The sequence below is a fragment of the Neovison vison genome, chromosome 13, assembly GCF_020171115.1.
Source record: "Neovison vison isolate M4711 chromosome 13, ASM_NN_V1, whole genome shotgun sequence".
NCBI classification, from domain to species: Eukaryota; Metazoa; Chordata; class Mammalia; order Carnivora; family Mustelidae; genus Neogale; species Neogale vison.
This window is the reverse complement of record NC_058103.1, coordinates 97,207,181-97,223,148: the sequence shown is the minus strand read 5'-3', so window position 1 is coordinate 97,223,148 and position 15,968 is coordinate 97,207,181. Positions and strand designations below refer to the sequence as shown.

At 38.6% G+C, this 15,968-nt stretch overlaps 1 protein-coding gene across 5 annotated transcripts in view; it reads right to left on the bottom strand.

Moving 5' to 3' along the window:
- RPGRIP1 (RPGR interacting protein 1) overlaps positions 1 to 15,968 on the bottom strand; it is a 39,254-nt gene that overhangs the window by 10,264 nt on the left and 13,022 nt on the right. For 3 of the 5 annotated variants that reach the window (XM_044232073.1, XM_044232074.1, XM_044232076.1), the window contains 2 exons: positions 7,437 to 7,534; positions 3,232 to 3,424 (listed from right to left, as the gene is read on the bottom strand). In XM_044232073.1, coding sequence (XP_044088008.1) covers positions 3,232 to 3,424; positions 7,437 to 7,534 — 291 coding nt within the window. Of the gene's footprint in view, positions 1 to 3,231; positions 3,425 to 7,436; positions 7,550 to 15,968 lie in introns of all 5 variants that reach the window. The other 2 variants (XM_044232075.1, XM_044232077.1) reach the window with 1 other exon arrangement.

Here is a 15,968-nt window from a genome sequence, read left to right as displayed (position 1 = left end):
TCTCTCTCAAATAAATAAATAAAATCTTTAAAAAAAAAAAAAAAACCACCTAACATTATACCTAAAGGAACTAAAAAAAAAGAACAAACAAAACCCAAAACCAGTAGAACGAAGGAAATAATAAAGATTAGAGCAGAAACTAAAAAAATGGAAACTTTAAAAACCAATAGAACAAATCAATGAAACCAGGACCTGGTTATTTGAAAAGATGAACAAAATTGATAACCCTTTAGCTAGACTCATCAAAAAGGCAGGGGGAGTCAAATAAACAAAACCAGAAATGAAAGAGAAAAAACAACTGACACCACAGAAATTCAAAGGACTGTAAGAGAATATTATGAGGAATTACATGCCAACGGATTGGACCACCCAGAAGAAATGGACAAATTCCTAGAAACATATAACCTCCCAAAACTGATTCAGGAAGAAATAGAAAATTTGAACAGACCGATTACCAGAAATGAAATTGAATTAGAAACAAAAAAAATTCTCAAAGTCCAGGACCAGACGGCTTCACAAGTGAATTTTACCAAACATCTGAAGAAGCGTTAATACCTAGTCTTCTCAAATTATTCCAAAAAATCGAAGAGGCAGGAAAACTTCAAAACTCATTCTATGAGGCAGGCATTACCCTGAAGCCAAAATCAGATAAAGAGAACTATAGGCCACTATCTCTGATAAACATAGATGCAACAATCCTCAACAAAATATTAGCAACCAAATCCAACAGTACTTTTAAATGATCAAGTGGGATTTATTTCCAGGATACAAAGGTATTTCAATATCTGTAAATCGATCAATGTGATATATCACACATCAATGAGATCATTTCAATAAATGGAGGAAAAGCATTTGACAAAGTACAATATCCATTCATGATAAAACCCCTCAAGAAAGTAGGTTTAAGGGGGAACATTCCTCAACATAATAAAGGCCATATATGAAAAACCAAAAATGAAGAGCTAACATACTTAATGGAAAACTGAGAGCTTTCCTCTAAGACCAGGAATAAGAGGAGGATGTTTTTATTCAACACAGTACTAGAAGTCCTAGCCCTCAATCAGATAAGAAAAAGGAATAAAAAGCATCCAAACTGGTAAGAAAGAAGTAAAATTTTCACTATTTTGTGGATGGCATAATACCATATATAGAAAACCCTAAAGATTCTACCAAAAAAACCTACTAGAACTGATAAATGAATTTAGTAAGGTCACAGAATATAAAATCAATATACAGAAGTCTGTTGCATTTCTTTATTATTATTATTTTTATTTTAAGTAGGCTCCACACTAGACTTGAAACCACAACCCTGAGATCAAGACCTGAGGTGGGATTAAGAGTCAGTTAACTGATTCAGCCACCTATGTACCCCTGGTTGCATTTCTATACAGTAATAATGAAGCAACAGAAAAAGAAATTAAGAAAGCAATCCCATTTACAATTGCAACAAATATAATAAAATACCCAGGAATAAACTTAACCAAGGAGGTGAAAACCTGTACTTTGAAAACTATAAAACAATGATGAAATTGAAGGTAACACAAACAAACGGAAAGATATTCTATGCTCATTGATTGGAAGAACAAATATTGTTAAAATGTCTACACTAACCAAAGCAATCTACAGATTTAATGCAATCCTTACCAAAATGCCAACAGCATTCTTCACAGAACTAGAACAAATATTCCTAAAATTTGTATGGAGCCACAAAAGACCTTGAAAGAAAAACAAAGCTAGAAGTTTCACAATTTCCCAGATTTCAAGCTATACTGCAAAGTCAAAGTAATCAAAACAGTATGGTATTGGCACAAAAACAGACACACAGATCAACAGAACAGAACAGAGAGTCCAGAAACAAACCCACGATTATATGACCGATTAATTTTTGACAAACAAGGGCAAAAATATGCAATGGGAAAAAGTTTCTCTAACAAACGGTGTTGTGAAAACAGAACAGCTACATTTTAAAGAGTGAATCTGGTTGGGGTGCCTGGGTGGCTCAGTTGGTTAAGCGTCTGCCTTTGGCTCAGGTCATGATCCCGGGGTCCTGGCGTCAGGGTGTACATTCAGTGGGGATTCTGTTTCTCCCTTCCCGCCTTCCCCTCTCCCCAACTCGTGCCCCACCAAAATAAATAAAGAGTGAATCTGGACCACCTTCTTATATCATACACACAAATAAACTCAAAATGGACTAAAGACTTAAATGTGAGACCTGAAACTATAAAAATCCTAGAAGAGAGCATGGGCACTAATTTCTCATACATCAGCCATAACAACTTCTTTCTAGATGTCTCCTAAGGCAAGTGAAATAAAAGCAAAAATAAATTACTGGAACTACATCAAAATAAAAATCTTCTGCACAGTGAAGGAAGTAATCAACAAAACTACAAGGCAACCTACTGAACGGAAGATGGTATTTACAACCGACATACCCAGTATGGGGTTAGTATCCAAAATACACAAGGAACTGATACAACTCAACACTCAAAAAATAAACAAACTAATTTAAAAATGGGGCAGAAGACACGAACATTCTCCAGAGTAGACATCCAGGTGGCCAACAGACACAGGAAAAGATGCTCAAAATCACTCATTATCAGGGAGACGCAAATCAAAACCACAGTAAGATACCATCTCATAACTGTCAGAATGGCTAAAGAAAAAGAAACAAGTGTTGGCAAGGATGGGGAGAAAAAGGAACCCTCTTGCCCTGCTGGCGGGAATGCAAACTGGTGCAGCCACTGTGGATGGATCTACAGAGTATAAGACTAAGTGATGTCAGTCAGTCAGGGGAAGACAAATAGAACATAATTTCGCTTATGTGTAGAATTTAAGAAATAAAACAAAAAGACAAAAAAAAAAAAGACAAACCAAAAAATCATACTCCTCAGTATAGAGAACAGAGGGTTACTGTAGGGGAGGTGGCCAGGGGGCACGGGGGACACAGGTGATGAGGATTAACAGGATGCTCATCTTGATGAGCACCAAGTAATGTTACAGTTGTGGAAGCACTATGTTGTATGTCCGAAACTAATACAACGCTGTATGTTAACTATACTGGAATTAAAATTAAAAACTTAATTAAAAAATAATAAAAAAACAAAAAGCTTAAGTAAAACCATATGCATATATCACTTTGATAAATAAAATGGTTGCATCCACCCCACTGGAAGTGCAGAGCAGTTCTGACCCCTCAGACCCCTCTCCCGGCCAAGCACAAGGATGTCTCACCTTTGCTGAAGTGAAAGTGGATCTCTTCTCCTGCCCTGGGCTTCCTCAGGGACACTGGGGTCTCCGTCTCTGACAAGGGTAGGCCGTAGAACTTGTACTCTACATACACCTGCTTTACATTTTCATCACACATCACTTCGGCCTCTGGGTAGAAGGCCAGGGAGACGATTTCAATACACATCTTCTCCGAACCCTGACAAGGAAAATATTTATTTATCCTATAGGTTAGCGATCCTCCTAGTGTTCCTACTCCATCTAATGAACATGTTACTCCCTCAGAGAGCAATCATAGCCATATTCCATCTAACGTAGTCTTTTTTTTTTTTTAATTTGATGGGCAGCAAAGTTAAGTTTACTGAGCAATAGCTCAGAGCTCCAGTAGAGGGAGGGGACCTATGAGGGCTGCCCCCATCTCCCATATCCTTGAGATTCAGTTTACTGGTCAACTGCTACCCAGAGCTTCCTACATCCACCAAGTGCTGGCCCCAGAGCAGGCTGCTCCAGCAGTCCTTCCATGGCAATGCCAGTCCTTCCAGCCCTGCTGCAGTTACTTCCACAACCACCATCCTCTCTTTGGACTGTGTCTGGGTCCATTTTGCATTAGAGACACCAGGGGGAGGGCAGACATCTCTCGAGTTTCAAGACAGAAGCTGAGGGCAATGTGAAGTCCTCCCTTTCCCCAGTGTGGCAGCAAGTCCTGTCATGACATAGTAAGGGGTCAATCCGGGATGGCCCCAACCGGCACAGTGCTCCCTTGGCATCTGGGGGTTCTCTCCTGTTCTCTGGGTTGCCAGGCCAATGTTCTCACTTCTCAAAGATCTACCCCCACTCCCACCTTCACCTCTTTTAGGAAGCAGGCGGAGCTCCTGGGCCTTCTCCTAGGAAGCCCAGGAGGCAGTATTTCTCAACAGATCTACTTCAGAACAACCTGGGTGACTCTTGAAAGCTACTTGATGCCCTCTCAACAGCCCTCGCACAGCCCTCCTAAAATCCCCAACATGAAAACTAGCATTTTTCCAAAATGTGGGTTTTGACATTTATGGGTCAGTTAGGTGGGTTTCACTAGCATTTTTTTTTTAAGTGAAAGAACAAGATAGGCTAGGATAGAATGGAATGGAATAGAACAGAAAACAGGAGAGTTCATGGCAAATGATAAAGGTAAGTCCTGTTTCTCAAAGCTTTTGTTTATATAGGATTATAGTGGGCACATGTAGTGACTTATAGTGACTGACATTTAAATAATATAAGAGTCACTCTTAAATCACATTGCCTAAGGTGGTTCCTGACGATCTGTTTAACTTTTATTTAACTTTTTATTTAACTTTTATTTAACTTTTTATTTAACTTTTATTAACTTTTATTTTTTAGTTTTTTAAAAAGATTTTATTTCTTTATTTGAGATAGAGCATGTGAGCACACAGCAGGGGGTGAAGGGGCATAGGGGCAGAAGGAGAGGGAGAAGCCGGCTCCTCGGAGCAGGGAGCCCAATGTGGGGCTCCATCCCAGGACCCCAAGATCATGACTTGAGCCAAAGCTCAGACGCTTAACCAACTGAGCCACCAAGGTGTCCCTCTAACTTTTAACATTTATGTATCATTTATACACAGTAAAATACAAAACCTAAATGTACAGTTTTGACAAATATATGCAAGTGTGTAATCAACTCCCTAATCAAGATACAGAACCATCACACTAGAAAGTTCCCTAATCCCACTGTTGTAATTTTTTTAATTTTAAAAAAGATTTTATTTATTTATTTTAGAGAAAGAGTATGTGAGTAGAGGGGAGAGCAGAGGGAGAAGGAGAGAGAGAACCTCAGGCAGACTCTGCACTTAGCACAGAGCCCGGCGTGGGCTCAGTCTCACGACCCTGAGATCATGACCTGAGCTGAAACCAAGAGTCGGATGCTTAACCGACTGAGCCACCCATGCACCCAAGTAAGCTCAGTTTTCATATTTAGTTTCTCAAATAGCATTCTTGGGTCCACAAGGTTTTTCCAGAAAGAGATCTTATTTAAGAGCCTCTAATTATGAATAATATTTTAAATGTAATGTCTGAGTGTAGTTAAAAAACTTTCTGACCAGCTAACTGCTTTTCAAGTTCATCTGAGAGGTGGCTTGATTTAGAAACTTTGGCTGGAGATCAGCTCTTTTGCTAAGTATATCTATATCCTGGACACATTAATTAATCTTCTTCTCCTTCATGATCTCAAAGGTGTTATACTCCTGTTCCAACATCTCATGGCTCTGATCCATCTTATAAGCATTTCTCAAGATACTAATTATGTAATGGCTGAAGAAAGATATGAGAGATAAAAGTTCAGAAGAAAATAGACTTAAGTATTTGCTATCTTAATTGCTTAAGGCTACTGATTTTGAGTGGCTTCTCCCCACTCCAACATAGTTTAGTTGCCTAAAAATCCTCAGTACAAGTTCCAACTTTCAAGAAAGAGTTTCCTGACCTCTACAAAAGCAGGAATGATTTCACTTTTCTGAATCCTCACAAACCTTAAGAGTTTTCTATCACATAATCTAACCACTTGATTCTAGGTCACACAACACTTATATTGTTTCTAATGAAGTTCATAATCCTCAATCAAATTTCAATCTTTCATTCAGCTACTCATTCAACAAATATTTATTGAGCACCTACAACGTGTCAGGGAGCATTCTAGTGGATCAACAGAGAGATTGTTTCCTACCTCACTTGTAACCCCACAAGATTCTAATACAATGATTGTTAAATATATCTGTATATATTTAGTTATATATCTCTATCTCTATCTATCTATCTATCTATCTATCTATCTGTGTGTGTGTGTGTGTGTGTGTGTATCCCCAGTTAGTTCCACAAGAGACCTGAGGCTGTAATGTTTAATAAATAATTGCAATTTCAGGTTTTATTAATTTTTTTAAAGATTTTATTTATTTGACAGAGATCACAAGTAGGCAGAGAGGCAGGCAGAGAGAGAGAGATTGGAGGAAGCAGGCTTCCCTGAGCAGAGAGCCTGATTTGGGGCTCAATCCCAAGACCCTGAGATCACGACCTGAGCTGAAGGCAGAGGCTTAACCCACTGAGCCACCCAGGTGCCCCTTATTTTAAAGAAAGATTTTATTTATTTATTTATTTATTTGCGAGAGAAAGGGAGTGAGAGAGAGCGCGTGCGAGCGCAAGAGCACAAGAAGGGGGGCAGGGGCAGATGGAGCAGAGGCAGAGAAAGAAGTAGACTCAAAGCAGAGACTCCAGCAGGGCTCGACCCTAGGACCCTGGGATCATGACCTAAGCTGAAGACAGATGCTTCACCCACTGAACCACCCAGGTGCCCCAGCAATTTCAGGTTTTAAAGATTAGGTCAAAAACTTCAGAAACGGACTGATCTTTCTGAGCTTTTCCACAAGTAATCCTTTCCTCATTTCCAGCCTCTACCTACCAAGGTAAACCTGCTCTCCTTGGGTGGATTGAGAAAATGGGCATCACTCAGGCTGGAGATGAATTGTAGCACACAGTGAAGAAGGCAGGCAAGGGATCCAAGTAAAGGAGAATTACTGAAGCAAGTCCTCATTTATACCAAACCAAGATAGTGATCCTTTCATCAGAGACTGTATCAAGAGACTTCTATTCATTCACAATGTAAATTTAACTAAATAAATTTAATTTCCCATCAGGTTCATTAAAATTGCATCACTGGGGTGCCTGGATGGCTCAGTTGGTTATGTGTCTGCCTTCAGCTCAGGTCATGGTCCCGGGTCCTGGGATGGAGTCCCACGTGAGCTCCTTGCTCAGCAGGGAGCTTGCTTCTCCCTCTGCCTGCCTCTCCCCCTGCTTGTGCGCTCTGACAAATAAATAAATAAAATCTTTTTTTTAAAAATTTTATTTATTTATTTATTTATTTATTTATTTATTTGACAGAGAGAGATCACAAGAGAGGCAGAGAGGCAGGCAGAGAGAGAGGAGGAAGCAGGCTCCCTGCCGAGGAGGAAGCGGGCTCCCTGCCGAGCAGGGAGCCCGATGCGGGGCTCGATCCCAGGACCCTGAGACCACGACCTGAGCCGAAGGCAGCGGCCCAACCCACTGAGCCACCCAGGTGCCCCTAAATAAATAAAATCTTTAAAAAAAATTAATTATTTTCACCTATGTGGCTGTTATGCACAGTATCATTATTTACAACCTTGTCTCACACTCAATGATTACCCCGGTGTACTTACTGCCTTAGGACATTTCAGAGATACCGGTGTCACTATTTCATCACTATCTGTAGTTTGTGCTTCACTGACTTCAGAAGCCTGTTCACAGGATTCTTTATCTACAAGAGAAAAGGCTGCAGTTACAGAACTATTTCCAAGCACCCTATCTAGCCCTCTACCTACCTCTTCAATCTATTCTCTAGCCACTGGTTTTGAGTACCTGGGTTTTGGCTTCATTTACTAAGAACCAAATCCTCTTTTACGAAGATTCACTTATTCAGAAGCTTCCCAAACAAGGAGTTCACTTTTGGAAAGAAAGAAAAGAAGAAAAAAGAAAAGAGAGAGAGAGAGAAAGAGAAAAAGAGAGAGAGAGAAAAGAGAAAGGGAGGGAGGGAGGGAGGGAAGCAGGGGAAGAGAAAAGATGAAAGGAAAAGAGAAAGAAAGAAAAGGAAGGAAGGGAGAGAGAGAGAAAGAAAAAAAGAGAGAGAAGGAAGGGAGGAAGAAAAAAGGGAGAGAGAAAAGGAGAGAAGGAAGGAACAAAGGAAGGAAGGAAAGAAGGGAGAGAGAAAAAGAAAGGGAGAGAGAGGGAGGAAGAAAGGAAAGGAAAGGAAGGAAGGAAGGAAGAATGGAAGAAAGAAAGAGAAAGGAAGAATGGCAGGAAAGAAAATAAAAAGTTGGTCCTTTGGTAGGGACTGGAGAAAATGACCAAGTCAAAAAAAAAGCAGTGTAATCAGGGTATGGCAGATTGTATTTTCCAGACAGGCTCAAACAATACCCCCCGTTCCACATGCTCTCATTATGTAACCCTAATATTTCTAATATTTTTTATTAAACATTTGAAATTCCCTTTTGTAGGATGACTTTCAGATCTTTTGCTCATGTTTCTATAGGGTTGTCTTTTTCTAATTGATTTGTAGGGGTTCTGTATATTTTTTGAATTTGAGCCTTTTGTTTCTTACATGTGTTGCAAAGATCATTTCCATTCTGTAGTTTGCCTGCTTAATCTTTGACTAAACAGAAATTCTTACTTTTAAAGTAGTCAACTTTGGGATACCTGGGTGGCTCAGTCAGGTCATGATCCCCGGTCCTGGGATCAAGCCCTGCCTCCTGCTCCCTGCTCAGCAGGGAACCTGCTTCTCCCTCTCCCTCTGCACCTCCCCCACCCCCCCATGCATGCACATTCGCACTCTAATAAGATCTTAAAAAAAAAAACCAAGTCAACTATCAATATTTTCTTTATGACTAGTACATTCTGTTTTTATTTTTCAAAGGAGTTGTACTGTTTTACATTCCATCAGTAATGTATGAGGTTCCAATTTTTTCACATCTTCACTAACACATAGTACAGTCGACCTCTGGAATATATCAGTTCTAGCTGGTGTGTACTGGTATCTCACTGCTATATTATTTTACATTTTCCTCATAACTAATGCTGTTGAGCATCTTTTTGTATGTTTATTAGCCATTCAAGAATATTCTTAGTGAGGGGCGCCTGGGTGGCTCAGTCATTAAGCATCTGCCTTTGGCTCAGGTCATGATCCCAGGGTCCTGGGATTGAGTCCTACATCGGGCTCCCTGCTCAGCAGGAAGCCTGCTTCTCCCTCTCCCACTCCCCCTGCTTGTGTTGCCTCTCTCGATGTCTCTCTCTCTGTGTCAAATAAATAAATAAAATCTTTAAAAATAAGAGAATATTCTTAGTGAATGTCGATTCAAATCTATTGATCATTTATTTTTTATTTATTTAGTTTTTAAAGTAGGCTCCACACTTAGCGTGGAGCCCATGCAGGGCTTAAATTCACAATCCTGAGATCAAGACCTGAGCTGAGATCAAGAGCCAAAAGCTTAACTGACTGAGCCACCCAGATGCCCCTTTACTGATCATTTTAAATTTAGTTGTTTTTTTATTGAGTTGTAAGACTTCCTTACAGAATATGGATACAAGTCCTTTATCATAAATGTGATTTACAAATATTTTCTCCTCATCTGTAGCTGATCTTTTAATTTTCTTAATGGTGTCCTTTGAAGAGCATGCATTTTTTATCTTGCTGAAGTCCAATTTATCAATTTTTAATTGTATGGATCATGCTTCTGATGTCATATCTCAGTAATCTTTGTTTAATAAGATCAAATAGTTTATTATCCTATTTTTCTTTTAGATGCTATAGTTTTGGTCTAATATTTAGATTTATGATGTATTTTGGTTAACTTTTGTATATGATGTGGTCTAAGTTGTTTTTTTTTTTTTCCTTCTATGTGGATATCTAATTGTCTTAGTACCACTTATGGAAAGATCAGATGTTAAATTGTCCTGGAACCTTTGTGGAAAATCAATTGACCATAAATGTAAATGTTTATTTCTTTTCCTTTTTTTTTTTTTAAGATTTCATTTGTTTATTTGAGAGAGAATGAGAGTCATGAGTGGAGAAAGGTCAGCGGGAGAAGCAGACTCCCCACCGAGCAGGAAGCCTGATGTACGACCCAGTCCTGGGACTCCAGGATCACAACCTGAGTTGAAGGCAGTCACTTAACCAACTGAGCCACCCAGGCGCCCTTAATGTTTATTTCTTGATTCACAATTCTGTTCCACTGGTCTGTAAGTCTATCTTTATGCTAATACCATACTGTCTGAATTACTGTATATTTATAGTTAAGTTTTGAAATCAGGTAGTATAAAAATTTCAACTTTCTTCCTTCACAAAGTTGTTTTGGTTATTCTAAATTCTTTGCATTTCTATATAAATCTGGGTGAGAACTGCCATCTTAACAATTATGAGTGGTCCAGTCCATAAACATGGTACATTTCTCACATTTATTTTAAACTTAATTTCTCTCTAGAACTTTTGTAGTTTTCTGTATACGGGTCCTGCATTTCTTTTGTTAAATTTATTCCTAAATATTTTATTCTTTTGGAATGGTACTTTTTAAAAATTTCATTTTAAGGTGTGCATTGATACCATATGGAAATATAATTGATTTTAGTATCTTGATTTATATCCTGTAATGTTGTTCACTTGCTTTTAGCTTTTAAAAAATTTTTGTGCGTTTCTTATGATTTTTTAAATACAAAATCATGTCAATTGCAAATAAAGGCAGTACTACTTCTTTCTTTCCTATTGGTATGACTTTACTTTGTTTTTTGTGCCTTATTACAATGATTGAAATCTCTACTACAATGTTCAGACATGGTAGTGAAAGCAGACATACTTTCCTTGTACTCAATGTTAAGGGAAAAAAGCATTCGTCTTTTACCACACGATAAGATGTTCGCTACAGGTTTTATTATTCTTTATTAGTTTCAAGCAATTCTCTTCCACCTAGTTTGGTGAGAGTTCTTATCAAGAATAGGAGATGGGAGGCCCCTGGGTGGCTCAGTCAGTTGAACAACCAACTCTTGGTTTCAGCTCTGGTCATGATTTCACGGTTGTGGGATTGATCCTGCATTGGGCTCTGCCCTCAATGTAGAAGTCTCCTTGAGATTCTCTCTCTTCCTCTCCTTCTGCCCCTCCCCTTGCCCACACTCTTTTTCTCTCTAAATAAGCAAATAAGGGGTGCCTAGGTGGCTCAGTTGTTAAGTTAAGTCTTTGGCTCAAGTCATGATCCCAGGGTCCTGGGATTGAGCCCTGCACCGGGCTCCCTGCTCGGTGGAAGCCTGCTTCTCCCTCTCCTGCTCCCCCAGCTTGTGTTCCCTCTCTCACTATCTCTTTCTGTCACATAAATAAATAAAATCTTAATAAATAAATAAATAATTTAAAAATCTTCAACAACAAGTAAGAATGGGAGTTGGATTTTGTGATAGGCTTTTTTCTCTATTGAGATCAAATTATTCTATTAATACAGTGTATTAAATCAATTTTCTCCTGTTAAACTAAATTTGCATTCCAGGAATAAATCTCAGTTGATCATGGTGAGCAAACCTTTTACTATTTTTATATTTTGTTGGATTGGTTTGTTAATATCTCATTTAGGATACTGCCTCTATGTTCATATTGAATAGTGGTCTATAGTTGTCTTTTCTTTTTATGTTTTTGGCTTGCTTTGGTATTAATACAATACCACTTTATAACCGATTTTATTAAGACAATACCACTTTATAACCAAATTGGTTAGAAAGTTTCCCTTGCTCTACTATTCTCAGAAAGAGACTATGAAGGAATCAGCATTTTTTCTTCCTTAAATATTGATAGACTTCATCAGTGAAGTCATCTGGAACTGAACTTTTTTATTTGGGAAGATTTAAAATGACTAATTCTTGTCTGTACTTTCATTTTTTTTAAAGATTTTATTTATTTATTTGTCAGAGAGAGAGGGAGAGAGAGTGAGCACAGGCAGACAGAGAGGCAGGCAGAGGCAGAGGGAGAAGCAGGCTCCCTGCCGAGCAAGGATCCTGATGTGGGACTCGATCCCAGGACGCTGGGATCATGACCTGAGCCAAAGGCACCTGCCCAATCAACTGAGCCACCCAGGCGTCCCCTCGTCTGTACTTTTCATATGTCAACACGGATCTTCTATTTCTTCTTGAGTCAGTTCTAGTAACTTGTATCTTTCTAGTAACTTGTAAAGTTATTCATAATATCATTTTATAATCCATTTATTGTAGAGTCTAGAGTGGCTTCACATTGATTCTGGATTTTGCTCATTTGTGTCTTTGCTCTTTTTTTTCTTGATCAGCAATATCAATTAATTGCTTCTCAGCTCAAAATAAAAACTACGTCACCTGCTCTGCAATGATAGAGTTGGACCCTATAAATTTTTCTTCTTTGCCAGCTGGCACCATGTTACATTATGTCAGTAGACAGCACAAAAGAAACACTGGAGGAGGAAAATGTTTCTCTTCCTGGTTCCAGTACATAAGCAGAGTCCTGCAGAAGAGGACTTTGCTCCTACAACAGGCTTCTGTAACTTAGTGCCTTCAGCAGCTCAACAGTTTCCTGCAGAACACATTCCTAGTAGCACATGGTTTCTGCACCAACCAGTTCTAGCAGTTTCCAGGGGCCTGCAGTACATGGGACCTCCCTGTGAGCAGTTCTCCTGGTATAACCTTCCCTCCCCCATAATCCTCCAGCCAAAGTAGCTTTGCAGTGAAATGCCACTGGCATGGAACCTCTTTGAGAATGGTTTACTTGCAGTGTTCCAGAGGTCAACTTCACAGTTTCTTGGGAGTTCTGATGTACACGCAGAGCACACTTCTGTGCCATTCAATAAAATATGACTTCACTCCCTCCAGAGAAGTCTGGATTTCAGCTCTGAAAGGAGTTGTCTCCTACACCTATCTCTTCTTTAGGTATTCTGTCTCAGCTCTGGGGATTAATGGATGCTCTTTAAATCTGCTCTTCTTGTATTTTTTAGAGTTCTTTTTACTTCTTATTAGTCAATCGTCACCCACCTCCACCCATTTCAATCTCCTGTTATAGTCAAAACTCTGTAAACTTCTATTCAAATTACTGAGCAATTTCTTGTTGGATCTTAATTAGTATAGTTATTCTAGATAAAAGCTTATGAAATTTTTGTTGTTGTTTTCCTTTCTTTTTAAGGCTTATCAAATTTGTTGATCTTTTCAAACTAAGTTGGCTTCATTGATTTTCTCTATTCCTTTTCTGTTTCATTGATTTCTCCTCTTATCTTTATTATTTCTTTCTTTGGGTTTGATTTTTCTTACAGAGGTTGTCACTGCAGATTATCACCTCATAGTAAACTGTGGCAAGAAGATCTCTTCAGTTTTGATCATCAACTGGAGGCTGCCATACCTGTTCTTTTGTTATTATTATTATTATTATCATTAACATATAATGTATAATTTGTTTCAGGAGTACAAGTCTGTGAATCATCAGTCTTATACAATACACAGCACTCACCACAATACATACACTCCCCAGTGTCCATCCCCCAGCAATCCCATCCCTCCCACCCACCTCCACTCAAACAACCCCCAGTTTGTTTCCTGAGATTAACGAGTCTCTTATGCTTTGTCTCCCTCTCTGGTTTCTTCTTTTTTCATTTTTTCCTCTCTTCCCCTATGATCCTCTGCCTTGTTTCTCAAATTCCACATATCAGTGAGATCATATGATAATCGTCTTTCTCTGATTGACTTACTATACCTAGCATAATACTCTCTAGTTCTATCCATGTCATTGCAAATGGTTAGATTTCATTTTTGATGGCTGCATAATATTCCTATATATATATCTATATATAGATATATAGATATAACATATCTTCTTTATTCATTCATTTGTTGATGGACACCTGGGTTCTTTCCATATTTTAAGCCCCACAAGCTGATATTTTTGCTTTATACAGTCATTTAAACTAACCCATATTCTTGGCTTTTCATTCCTTGTTGCATCTTTGTGTTTCTTCCCAGGATAACTTTCCTTCAGCCTAAAGAAGAACCTTAAAATGTAGCTTGGAAGCAAACTCTCCCTTTTGGTTTGTCGTTAAATGTCTATTCTGTTTTCATTCTGGAAGAATATTTTTGTCATGTAAAGAATTCTTTGTTGGCAGTTAATTACTTTCTTTTGGCATACTGAAGGCATCTTGCCATTGATTTATGGCCATAGTTTCAACTATTGACAAATCGGTTATCCATCTTACCAAGAGACCCATGGCTATCTTCTTCTTTTATTTATTTTTTATTTAAAAAAATTTTTTTAAGTAGGCTCCACACCCAGCAAGGAGGTGGAGCCCAACACAGGGCTTGAACTTATGACCCTGAGATCAAGACCTGAGCTAAGATCAAGAGTTGGACAGTGGAATGCCTGGGTGGCTCAGTTGGTTAAGTGGTTGCCTTCAGCTCAGGTCATGATCCCAGTGTCCTGGGATTAAGTCCCACATCAGGCTCCATGCTTGGCAGGGAGCCTGCTTCTCCCTCTGCCTGCTGCTCCTCCTGCTTGTACTCTCATGTGCTCTCTCTCTAGCAAATAAATAAATAAAATCTTTTTAAAAAGGAGATAGAGTTCAACACTTAACTGACTGAGCCACCCAAGTGCCCCTGTTGTTTTCTTTTAGATGGATGCTTTTAACATTTTCTATTTGATTTTACTTTCTGCATTTTGACTCTGATATGTTTAGATCTGAATTTTTTAAATTTAAATTTCAGTATTTTTAACTAATTCTTACACACAACATGGGGCTTGAACCCATAACTCTGGTCAAGAAGGACATGCTCCGGGGCACCTGGGTGGCTCAGTGGGTTAAGCCACTGCCTTCGGCTCAGGTCATGATCTCAGGGTCCTGGAATCGAGTCCTGCATCGGGCTCTCTGCTCAGCAGGGAGCCTGCTTCCTCCTCTCTCTCTCTCTCTCTCTCTGCCTGCCTCTCTGCCTACTTGTGATCTCTCTCTGTCAAATAAATAAAATCAATCTTAAAAAAAAAAATTAAAAAAAAAAAAAAAAGAAGGACATGCTCCACCAGTTGAGCCAGCCAGGCACGCCATATCTGTTTTTTTTTTTTTAACTTATCCTACTTTCATTGAATTTCATTTCACTGAACCTTTCTATTAGTTCTAGAAAAATCTAAGTCATTATTACTTTAAATATCGCCTCTGCCCCCTTCTTTCTCTTCTACATTTTATTAAATATAGTTTAGACCTCTTCATTTTACCCTTTATGCTGTCTTCTCCTCTTTTGTATTTTCCACCTTGTTGTCTCTCCTTGCTTTATTCAGAATATTTTTAACAATTTTCACTTCAGTTGTATCTAATCTGTTTCTGACACATCTATTCCTCTGATAAATTTCTGTATTGAACAGTTCTATAATTTCTTTTTTTAAAAGAATTTATTTATTTATTTGACAGAGAGAGTGAATATGAGTCAGGGGAGAGGCAGATGGAGAGGGAGAAGTGGACTTCCCAGTCAGCAGGGAGCCCAACTTGGGGCCTGATCCAGGAACCCTGTGATCATGACCTGAGCTGAAGGCAGCTGCCCAACCTACTGAGCCACCCAGGCTTCCCAGTTCTATAATTTCTACTGATTCACTTACAATTTTGCAACATATTTTTGTAAAGTCTTTGTGATTTGGGCAAAAAGACCATAAATGAATGCCAAAATTATCAAGTGACATTTGATGAGGAAAAAGATATTAATATAGTCTCAAAATATCTTCTCATAGATTACTTAATAATTAGAGGTAAAAATGACAACTTTTGAAAAAATCTGGCAGATGCTTTCTTTACCAAGTGATAAAAGTTAACATCACCAATAATGGGACAAACTGACACCATGTACCTCCCAATATGATAGAATGAGGAGAACACAATATCACTTTTGTGGTATTCCTATAAAAAAATTCATAACCTGAACCTAATTACAAAGAAACATCAGAGAAATCCAAATTGAGGAACATTCTACAGAACAGCTCACCTATACTCTTCAAAAATGTCATTTGTCAGGAAAGATGAAGATGAGGAACTGTTCTATATTAAAGGAAACTGAAGAGACATAACCAAATGCAATGTATGACCCTGGGTTAGATAAGGGGGGAAAAGACTGGTAATAATGGACATCGTTGGTACAACCAGAAAATTCTGAGAATGGACTGGACATCAGGTACTATGTAT